We start from the raw sequence: 11,851 nt of genomic DNA, 5'->3' as shown, positions 1-11,851 counted from the left end.
GGCCTTTTTGTTTTGTTTTGTTTTGTTTTTTAACATTTAGTTATCTGTTCTATTCAAGTTATCTATTTCTTCCTATATGAATTTTAGTATTTTCTTCCAGAATTCAGCCATTTCATCTAGATTTTCACATTTAGTATGTATTTGTCATTTTTTAAATTTTTAAATCTTTTAAGTCTCTTGATAAGTTTCACTAGTTTCATTTTTCTTACTCATATTTTCAAAAAACCATCTTTTAGTTTTATCAGTCTTCTCTATTCTCATATGCTGTTTCATTTCTGACTTTATTTCCTTCTTGCTTATTTTGCTCTTGCTCTTTTCCATTATTTTGAATTGAATGCTTAACTTGTAGGTGTTTAAACTTCCTCTTTTCTCATCAGTGTATTCAAAGCTATAATTTTTTTTTTTTTTAAGGGAGAGAGAGAGAACAGAAGTAGGTGAGGGGCAGAGGAAGAGAGAACCTCAAGCAGGCTCCACACCCAGTGCAGAGCCTGATGTGGGGCTCAATCTCACAACTGTGAGTTCATGACCTGAGCTGAAATCAAGAGTCAGTCAGTTGCTTATCCTACTGAGCCACCCAAGGTGCCCCTAAAGCTATAACTTTCTTTTGGGTACTGGTTTGGCCATGTCCCACAATTTTGCCTTGTGTGGTTTATATCAGTCAGTTTTAATATTTAATATCTTTTGTAATTTCCATTTTAACCCATGAGGTATTTATCTTCCTAACATAGGATTCCTTTTAACTAACCTTTAATATCTACTTTACTGCATTTTGGTCAGAGAATTTAGTCTGAATGAAATTGACCCTTTGGAATCTAGTTACACTTTTAAACCTAACACATGATCTATTTTCATGTGTGTGTATGTGCACTCTCAAGTATCTATTCTGTTTGGTATAGAGTTCTGAATATTTATATAATAATAAAGTATATTAATATTTTGACTTTTTCAGGCTTCTTATATCCCTGCTTAATATTTCCCCCTCAGTTCTATGAGTTGTTACTTAAGAAATGTTGAGGTTGTGCTTTCAGGATCATATATACCTCATATATGTTTATGATGAGTACTATATAATTTTATGCTGTTCCTTCCACTGGTATTAATGTCTATATTTGTCCCTTGTATTTTTTGACTTGAAATCTTTTTTTGATGGGTATTAAGATTGCTATCTCAACTTTGTTTTGGTCCACAGTTGCCTGATACATCTTTTTTCATTCTTTTATTTTTTACTTTTCTGTGTCTTTTTGCTTTGAAGTATCTTTTGTTAGTTGCATGTTATTGAATTTTATTTTGTTTTTCTAATCCAGGCTGAATGTCTGTCTTTTTAACTGTGAGTTTTAACATGTTTACATTCATTGTAATTCCTACTATATTAAGATTTACACCTGCCATCTTCTCTCATATCTGTTGAGTATGGTTATATGACCACAACCTCTGGGGTCCCAGCAAGAATCCTAATGTCTAACAGCTCTGTAACCAAGACAGGTCCCCTAAAACTAACCCCAACAAACCCATCTAAAGGAAAACAGCAACAACAACAGTACCACCGCCTTTTATAGCTCTCTATCTGGAGTTTCGAGTTTGGGGCATAAAGGAACTACTTTTGCGGGAGTAATTTTCTGGGCTAGAACAGCATACTAAAAAATAAACTGACCCAGATATTAACCAATAAATTATTAAAACGACCCCAGTCTCTCCCAATAGAAAAATCTGCCTAAGACTAGGAGATAAAGATGGGAAAGCTCAGTAAACTTTCTTGGTCAGCATCCATGTTCTTAGATACAGACAATAATATAACCCATTGCTTTCAGACTTTAATATCATTTCTCTAGTCTTCTCATTCACAGGTTAAAGCTACCTTTCCAGATATTTCAACTAAGTCACCAGTTTCCAAGGGCATTTGCCACCTACGGAAAACATGAGATTCGAGTACACCAGATGTCCTTGACAACTCATCCTACCACAAAATTTGCTCCACCAGCGGACAACAAAGGCAACCACTGTGTTTCTTTCCATTACCAAGTAGATATAATATCCCTGCCAACAAGACAGAATACACGAAGTGTCTCCTCGCAGTATCACAACCAGTTGAGACCACGCTAAGAAAGTCAGCTTGCCTGGAGGAAGACCCCTTCTCTTCTTGGGTAGACACAGTTTGAAGGAGAAACTCTGACCTGTGCCACTGGTAAGTGACTTAACACTTTTACACACTGAACTGGTCCTGAGAACTGAGATACCTTCTTTGTAAGTGAAGAATATACAACATAATCTTGAAGAACTGCACAGTGATAGGAGCCAGAGGCATACTGTGTGTGTATAATGGACTGACAAGTTAATCTTGTTGAAGGATTCTTCATCTTTTGTTTCTATTTGATAGTTTTAGTATTTTGCTGGCTTAGATTGTTACCTTTTTCTGGTTTCTTCCTCCGTTCTAATCTAATGGGTCCCAGGAATCCCTCTCCTGACCCGTTATCAGAATCAGAAAGTGAGGAAGAAGAAAACGCTAACTACCTAAATGAGAGTTCTGGGCAAGAGTGGGATTCCTCTGAAGAAGAAGACCCTGTGGTGCCCAACCTGACACCTCTTGAGAGTCTTGCCTGGCAGGTTAAGTGCCTTTTAAAATACTCTACAACTTGGAAACCTTTAAATCCTAATTCCTGGTTATATCATGCTAAACTCTTAGATCCAAGCACACCAGTCCATATACTTCGAGAGATAGGTCTAAGACTCTCTCATTGCTCCCACTGTGTACCCAAACTGGAACCAATTCCTGAATGGCCTCCTCTGGCTTCTTGTGGAGTCCCGCCTTTTCAAAAGCCCCTTACAAATCCCAGCCGGCTTTCTAGAGATCATGCCACTCTAAATGGAGCACTGCAATTTGCCACCAAACAGTTAAGCCGAACGTTGAGTAGAGCCACTCCCATACCTGAATACCTAAAACAGATCCCTAATTCATGTGTTTCTGGTTGTTGCTGTGGCTGGTTAACTAAAACAGTTAAGGAAACAACCCGAACTGAACCCATCAATACTACTTACTCCTACACTGACTTCCAAAAGGCAGTTAACAAACTCCTAACTGCATCACTGTAAACGTCCACCATTTGTTCTGATATCTCTCATAGAAAGTCACACACCCGACAGTTGAGACACTAATGCCTTCTCAGCCAAACTATGCCCTGTCCTAATAAGCCCTTAAGCCCTACCAAGTACAGTAGTCCCATAACTCAGCTGCAGAAAATGCATGGTGAACATCCCCTTTGATAGACCCTGTAGATAAAATGAGAACTTTAGTAGAGAATTAGATAAAAGGGACCGTATTATAAAAATTGACTGTTGTCCACACTCAGTTCTCTCCCCAATTTATTCTTCCTATCTGAATGGACTCTTAACTAGATATCTCATTGCTAATGGGAAGGAAGAAGCAGTGAACCCCTACCCCTTTTGTTACCTAACCTTCAGAACAGCCAGTGGGGAAAGTGGGGACTTAGCTACTCCCAATAACACCTTTCTGAGCACACTCTTTTCTAACACTAATTTCTATGAGATAGTTGAATTAAATTGAATACCTAGACAAAAGAAAATGGTGGGGCTATGGATTTACCTCCTGGCTTTTATATAGATAGTCCTGCACACGGCACCCTTGAGAGTTCCTATTTTGGGGGGAGGGAGTGCAGTTTCAAACCTAGCCCACGCTACTTCAGACCAATTATATTACCTGCAATTACAGTATAAACTTTTATATCACAGGCTCCCACCAGGCCTAAAAAAAATTGTAACTGGGGACTAATCAGACACCTGTTCTGTAGGGAAGGTGTTTCCTGTATCTTGGCATTCAGACTTTAGTTAAGAGCAGATCACATTTGAAAAGGCCAGGGAAAAGATGAAGAGCATTTATGCTTTCAATATTAACTGCTTGTAAATTAAAATATTTCATCTATATAATGTTCCAGCAGTACTTTATGCACCATTTACGTCCATTGCAAATTTTTCTAACTTTAAAGAACTTCACTACTACAGAACATCTCAGCCTAGTAACAGTCTGAAGTTACAGTTTTTTAGCCTCATTGTTTTTCTGCATAGATTAGCTTTAGATTTTCTTCTAGCTGAACAAGGAAGAGTATGTACCCTTGTAAATGAATCTTGCTGCATTTAATTAGATGAGTTAAAACCTAGAAATCCTACATAAAAGAAAATGCATGAGACCATTAAATCTTTTCACACACCTACAGTAGAGTGAAACCAGTGTGTGCCCCTGGTTGACTGGGCATCTGAAGGGAATCAGCAAATAGATTGTTAAAAAATATATCCTATATCCTCTTTTAGTTTTACTTTTTCCGATTCTCCATAATTAAGTGCTGTATATGATATGGCATCGAAACACTGAAGCATTAATGGAATCACAAATTCTGTACATGTATAGCAACTTTAAGGAGAGAGGAAAATGTTTATAATCCAATGAGTATTTCTGCTGAGCCTTAGTTGTCTTAAGGAAAAAGGAGGGAACTGCAGTAGGTAGAAAAACTATCTGTTAGTGGAAAATTACTGAATTGAAACATATACTGTTAGTGTAACTGAATGTATCAGAAACTGTTCTGTGTACATGTTCTGTGAAACTGGGTTTTTAAAATGTTATAAGAACCTGTTTTTTGTTTTTGTTTTTTTTTAAGGGGGAGGTGGGAAGAGGTAGGGAGGTCTGAAAATTAAAAGATACTGATGTTTATGTAACCATAATATGTTCCTTTCCCATGTGTGTACATAAAAGTGCCTTGCTCATGAAGCATTTTTGCTATTCACTCCAAAAGGAAGCCTTTCCCTAGCTTTGCAGCTGAATAAACCAACGGCTTTGTACATGCTGAACCAGAGTATGGTCATTTGTTCTCAACAAATGAAATAGATCCTGCTTTGCTTAAGCCATAATCAACATTCACTAAGTGCTGAATAGAGTCAACTGACATATGTATATACGTATATATACGTGTGTATATATATATATATGTATGTATATATACATATATATACATAAACACACACACATATATGTAAATAATATCTGTACAGTGTCTCTGATAGGAGGTGACTTGGCAGCTCTAGAGAACGAAACATACTTGTAAAAGAAAATGTTAGACATTCAGTCAAGACCTGAATTTGAACGTGTTTGTTTGTGCATGTTCAGTGATTACAGGTTACACAAAATGGTAAATACCTGAAAAAGCCCTAAGCCTTTACTCTTTTTGTGTGCCATGGACGTGGGCTGTGGGGTCAGGGCTGAGTGTACCACTTTGACACTCTCCCTATGAGGGATTAGGAGAAACAACAAACTTATGTGTTTGTAGAATATTTGTCAAAGGAAACAGGATTTCTAAACCAACAGACATTAATGTTATTTAAAGGTATTCTCTCTCAGTGCAGCTAGGCAGCCTCTTCTTGTTGAAGCAGTCCAGGTTGCTTGAGGACAGAAGACCATAGTCATGTATTTTTTTTTTCTAACGTTTATTTATTATTGAGAGACAGAGAGACACAGAGCATGATCAGGGAAGGGGCAGAGAGAGGGGGAGACACAGAATCTGAAGCAGGCTCCAGGCTCCGAGCTGTCAGCACAGAGCCTGACTCAGGGCTCAAACTCAGGAACCGTGAGACTATGACCTGAGCCGAAGTTGGATGCTTGTTTAATCAACTGAGCCACCCCGCCACCCCCATAATCATTTCTTTTAAGCCCATCAGCTTTCCTAAGAGAAGAAACAAATTATGCATGCCTGCTAAGGAACAGGTCTTAAATACTAAATGGCCTTTTAGGGATTATCCTTCTGGGGCTCCTATCACAAACACCCATTTAAAAACTTTTCTCTGTGATAAAAACAATGTTCTGATATTAGAGTTGATTATTAAAGCAATTAGGGACTTGAGAAGTCACTTGGGTTATTTTCTTACTGTTACATAAATTCCCTCTTCTATCTAATAAATTATTTTCTACTTTTGGCTCCAATATTAGAGAATTTAATGCCTTTTGGAGCAGCCCATTACTTTGAAATGTCTCTTAGAAATTCAGTCATTCATCTAATAACAGTAAGAGTGCCTACTATAATCTAGACACTGGGAGTGCAAAACTAAATGAGATGCTATAAACAAGAAATTAGCTTTAAAATATATTGAACCAATATAAATAACCCCAAAGCTTTTGGCCACTGATGCTATTTTTGCTCTCTAGGGTCACATTAAATAAGCCTCATCCTCATACAGACCCTTAGGTATTTGTAAATGTGCAGCCATCCAAATATAGTGAAAATTCACATGGAGGGCACACTCCCACTAATTAAACCCCAAAAGGGGTGGTCAGCTAAGGGAATAGTCAAAGAGGTCCTTTACACACAGATTTAAGTTGTATTTGATAAGTTCACAAGGCAATGGCACACAAAAATCAGGGCCGGGAGCGTTTTGCTGGGCTGGGGTATACAGAGCGAATGGCTGGGGTATACAGAGAAGCCCAGAAAGTTTGGATAACTCCTCGGACTGCATGATGAAAGTTTCTGCAGGCTCCTGGTAAATGAGCCCACCAATGGGCAATATCCACTGGACCGAGGGAAACTGAGGGAGCCACACTAGCTGCCCCCAGCTGCCAGGTGTTTCTCCTGTGTCATCGACTTGCTGTTATCCAAAAGAAAACCTCCAGCATATCTTTGCCGTTTTAAGCAAAGTTTAGTTAGTGGCTGCATATTTGAGTCTGATCATTGCATACCATCCTCTAAATTCTTCCAATTGGTGGCAACAGTGGGATTATATAACAGTTAACAGTTCTGGACACGAGACCAAGAAAATGGAAAGGATGAAGGTACCACGATGACCCGACACTTCCCTGGCCGCCCAACTCCTGTTGGCCCTGAGAGCAACGACCAGCCCTTCTCCGGGAGATGGGAGAAAAGAATGCCCGATTTTAAAAATTAAATAACGTAGTGAGCAGAGAGGCCCAGAGTCGTTGCTTCTAAACAGCATGGAGTCAGTTTAAAATGTCAGTGACAGTTTAGGGTTGGATCATAAAACAAGTTGACTGGAGTTTGGGCAGTTTATTTGGGAAAACATAGGTGATAACCCTGACAACATGATATGAAAATCCCTGGGATCATTTGGGAATTGATGCCCTATTCCCTGGAGTGGGACATAATCTGTAATCATCTAGGAGACTTGGGATCCTGGGCAGCCTAACAAGATTAAAATGAAGTTGCTAGTATACACAGAAACCAAACTGGTGTGGTATCAGATTAGATTGCACCAGAAACCAGATGAAACTGTCAGAATCAGTGCTGCAGTTTGTAAATCCAGGAGCATGTTCTTCAGGGAAAATCATGTTTGGGTTAAGTGCTAAACCCATGCTCGTTTAGTACTAACATTCCATTCATAGTGTCAAGTGTGGGACCTGACATTCTAATATATCCACCGCTGTTTTACAGTGTTTTAATTAGGCAATGGTCCGAAAGGGACAACTTTCCTTTGAGAGGCAGCCAAACATTTGGAACAGTCCAAGGATAGGGCCATTTTTCATGAAAGAAGACCCTGGATCGCACCCTGAGCAACCAGAATGACTTGATTTTGCACCAGTGACAGAGCCCTGGTGACACAAGAGGCCAACCATCTACCTAAAGAACTAAATTCCTATATAATTGAAAGCATTAATGTTGGCCAGAGCCAATGCATCCAATGGGTATTTATCACAAAGTAGGTTATGTGGTGTTAGCCCCTGGCTACCTGCCTGGTAGTAATGTATGTGGACTCCCAATGATTTGAATGCTTTGGCCCAGATCCCACTTTCCTTCTTTGCCCAACTTGTTTATGTGGGTCACTTACCTACACAGTTTCTTTAAATGTGTTGGGATACTGATTTAGCAAATAAAAATACAGGAGGCCCACATAAATTCGAATTTCTGATAAACAATGAAATATGGGACATACTTCTACCAGAAGAAAATTATTTATCTGAAATTCACAATCCACTTTTTATCTGGCACCTCTATAAACGTGTTAGCATTGATGAAGCTTGGGTTGTCATCCTGTAGTTGCTTTTGGAGAGGAGTCTGGTTCTTCCCATTATGTGTTGTTTCCTTACCTCCAAATAGTTGATGTGGGGAGAGGTGACCCAAAGTTAGAATGGTTGTGAGTTTTATAGGAGACACATTTTATTTGGCTAAAATAATCACATAACCATTAAAACATTTACAGACATACTGTCTTAATAGGTAGTTTGGGTTTATTGTTGTTTGTGTTCTGTTTGGGTTAACTGCTAGATCTTAAGCAGTGTTTTAAGCAGTTAATTTCTCATTTTGCTTTACCACGAAGGGAAAGATTAAGTATTACTTTTTTTTTAATGTTTTGTTTATTTTTGAGAGAGCGTGCACAGTGGGGGAGCAGAGAGAGGGGAGACAGGATCTGAAGCAGGCTCTGCACTGACAGCAGCGAGCTGGATGCAACGGCTCAAACTGAGCTGAGCTGAAGTCAAGCCCTCAATCAACTGAGCCACCCAGGTGTCTCAAGATAATGTATTACTTAAAAAAAGAAATACTTGTGGGGCAACTGGGTGGCTCAATTGGTTAAGTATCAGACTTCGGCTCAGGTCATGATCTCGGGGATCATGAGTTCAAGCCCTGTCTCGGGCTCTGTACTGACATCTCAGAGCCTGGAGCCTGCTTTAGATTCTGTCTCCCTCTCTCTCTGCCCCTCCCCTGCTTGCAATCTCTCTCTCCCTCTTAAAAGTAAATAAACAGGGGCGCCTGGGTGGCGCAGTCGGTTAAGCGTCCGACTTCAGCCAGGTCACGATCTCGCGGTCCATGAGTTCGAGCCCCGCATCGGGATCTGAGCTGATGGCTCAGAGCCTGGAGCCTGCTTCCGATTCTGTGTCTCCCTCTCTCTCTGCCCCTCCCCCGTTCATGCTCTGTCTTTGTCTGTCTCAAAAATAAATAAACGTTTAAAAAAAAAGTAAATAAACATTAAAAAAAAATTTTTAATGTTAAAAAAAATACTTGATGGCACAGTTCTGACAGCCATTCTGCATTGCAGAAAAGGACCACAAATTTGGAACACTTCTCTTTTCCTTCCAGAACCCCCAAAAGACTCAGGGATTTGAAGCACCCTGGGAGATGGGAGTGAGGAGCAAAGTTGAAACACAGGTATTAAAGTTTATCTTTGTCTCCTTTTGTAACCAGGTTACCTGTCCCTCTTTCTAGCCAAAGACTGGAGGCTTATTCTCTGGAGAAATTGAACCAAACAGATGAGAAGTGGGACTTGGGGGAGAGCAGAGGTGGTAGTGAGGTGCTACACTGAAAACAGGAGACTGAGAGAATGTCAGTATTTGGAACATGAGCCTTCAGTCCCCTTCTCACCCAGCTAATGAACGTGCCAGCAGGGCCTCTACCCAGCCCGCCCACTCCACCCACAAAGATGAACAATTATAAAAACAACTTTCCACTTGATTATTTGTTAAAATGAAACCCAAGAGTCCACAAGTCCTGCCCATTCATGCAAGGCTTTCAGTCTCTTATGATTATGATAAACTGATAACTGAGGATCAATTGACATTTGAGGATAACTTCAACAATGAAACATAAGACCAAAACAAAAGAACCAAAAATAATAATAATAATGGAAGGAACATATGCTGTAATACTCTCAGAAACAAGAAAATATACTGTCTCTATGAAGTAAGAACAGGGTGCTAGAAAAAAAGGAACAATCAGAAAACTAAAATATTGGAAAAATCGAGCTAGAATTAAACATTCAGTAGATGTGTTGGAAGATAAGTTGAAGAAATTTCAGGAAGCAGAACAGAAAGGCAGAGATGGAAAACAGGAAAGAACAACAACAACAAAATTAGAAGATCAGAATGGGATCCATCTGATTAGTAAAAGCCCCAAAATAGAGAGCAGAGAAAGGAAGTGAAAAGAGGTAACAAAATTAAAGAACATTTCCCCAAAATGTAGGTCATGAGTCGTATAAATTAAAAGGATCCAGAGTGCCCAGCACAATGAATTTAACACAGAAAAGCATATCGTGATATTTCAGGATGCCAGAATTAAAGAAGATCCTGAAAGTTTACAAAGGAGGTGAAACAAGAGTTACACAAAAGACTTTTTCACAGTGATACTTAGATTTCTTGGTAGCAACACTGGATGAAGGAACACTGTGAAAGTAAGGCCTTCAAATATAAGAGGAGAAATTATTTCCAATGCAGAATTCTGTACCCAAACAATCCAATCAAGTATGGGGCTAAAATAAAGTTTAGACTTGCATGGTCTCAAAATGTTATCTTCCCATGTACCCCTTCTTAGGAGGCTACTGGAGAGTGTGCATCACCAAAACAAAAGAGTAAGTCTAAAGAAGAAGGCTTGGCATCCTGAAGACAAGATCTCACAAAGGAATGCAATGAAGGAAAGTCAGGATGGCTACCATGTCAAGTAAGTAAGGTGGGGGTCTCAGGAAGTAGGGCTCTAGGAAACTGGGAACCAGTGTTTGAGTACGTGGAAAATGCAGAAAGGAGTGAGTCAGATGTTAGGATATTAGAGGAAACAAAAAGGATAAGTACATGGGATACTTGGTTAATGTTAAAATGAGGCAATTAGAAGTACCCCAATACACATTTTTGGATTTTGGATTTTGGACACATTCCAGGGTGTCACTGTGTCATGAAAATAAATCTCAAATTTTATTTCTTAAAATGCAGTTATTACAATTTTAGTCAGAATTTAGAAGTTTGGCATTAAAAATGTAGTATTAAAATTGTAGTCATGTCAGTAATTATATGGTTTCTTCAGGTATCATACTCAATAATTGCAACAGATGCACCAATAAGACATGCACTGCAGAAGGCTTTTTCAGAAAAAAAAATTACAGTAAAACCTTTGTTTGCGAGCATAATTGGTTCCAGAAACATGCTTGTAATCCAAAGTACTCATATATCAAAGCGAATTTCAAGAACCATTGGCTCAGTTGTGATCATGTGACACTCAGTGTCACGTACTACTCAGATTGCAAGATATCACTCATTGATCAAGTTAAAATTTTTTAGAAATGTTTGCTTGTCTTGTGGAACACTCACAGACCAAATTACTCGCAATCCAAGGTTTTACTGTATTATAACTTGTTTTGTAAAAAGAACTTTGTCCCTTCCTTAGGCAAACCTCAAAATTTTCTTACTAAGAAATGATACATAGTCTGTAGCAGTAGGGTGAATAGCATTTTCATGTAAATTTTAGCCTCTGTTGTTTCAAAAGCGTGCTACTTTAAAAATAATATTTTGAATTTTCATGTTATTTTTCATCTTCCATACTGTTTTTGCTATCAAGATATAGTTATATCCAGTGACAGCTCCATAACATATTCCCATATAATGCCTTTGGGTTTTTTTCTGAGTTATGATTGAGGGTCTTTCCTATAATTTGTTTATATTAATATTATATAATCAAATAAATTTTGATTTAATTGCAAGTGATTATGTGTCATGACGTGTGTTTTCTCTGTTATCAAATCTGTTGAGGAAACCAGGCCAATTTATCTATCTGCCTTTTTTTTTTTTTTTTAAGAAACAGATAACATACCTACAGTGGAGTACAAAAAGTATACTAATCATAAGTGTACTTGATGATTTTTCACATGTATATACTTGTATCAGGATGTATACACTTAAAGTACAAAAAATGTCCTGATTACCTAGTTTCCCTCCCCAAGAAAGAACCACTCTTCTTTTGTAAAACTCAATTAGTTATGCTTGTCCTCAACTTCATGTGAATGGGATCATGCAGTGTATATTGTTTTATACTTGCCTTCATTCATCAACACGACTGCTGTGATTCATCCAAATGTTTGCATGTATCAG

The 11,851-nt window shown here is 38.6% G+C and overlaps 1 protein-coding gene and 1 long non-coding RNA gene across 3 annotated transcripts; both read left to right on the top strand.

Annotated features, from left to right (window-relative positions):
• Positions 1-2,092: 2,092 nt before the first annotated feature.
• On the top strand, positions 2,093-11,467 carry LOC124520208 (uncharacterized). Of its 2 annotated transcripts, none has more exons than XR_006964276.1 (3): positions 2,093-2,182; positions 9,040-9,149; positions 10,308-11,467. It is a non-coding gene; the product is annotated as an uncharacterized LOC124520208 (long non-coding RNA). The 2 variants fall into 2 exon arrangements; XR_006964275.1 differs by having other exon boundaries at positions 2,094-2,182; positions 9,081-9,149.
• On the top strand, positions 2,178-4,578 carry DCAF16 (DDB1 and CUL4 associated factor 16). Its single transcript, XM_047090908.1, has one exon. It carries the CDS (start codon positions 2,437-2,439, stop codon positions 3,085-3,087), a length of 651 nt encoding a protein of 216 aa, XP_046946864.1. The 5' UTR covers positions 2,178-2,436; the 3' UTR covers positions 3,088-4,578.
• Positions 11,468-11,851: the final 384 nt, after the last annotated feature.

Source organism: Lynx rufus, unplaced genomic scaffold (genome assembly GCF_022079265.1).
Source record: "Lynx rufus isolate CCGP_SWC_20201006 ecotype Redwood Valley unplaced genomic scaffold, mLynRuf1.p SCAF_3, whole genome shotgun sequence".
Taxonomy (NCBI): Eukaryota; Metazoa; Chordata; class Mammalia; order Carnivora; family Felidae; genus Lynx; species Lynx rufus.
This window is presented reverse-complemented; position numbering and strand designations above follow the sequence as displayed.

Bases quoted from the DNA above. Each gene is read 5' to 3' on its own strand.
- DCAF16 (XM_047090908.1), top strand. From the start codon at position 2,437: ATGGGTCCCAGGAATCCCTCTCCTGACCCGTTATCAGAATCAGAAAGT.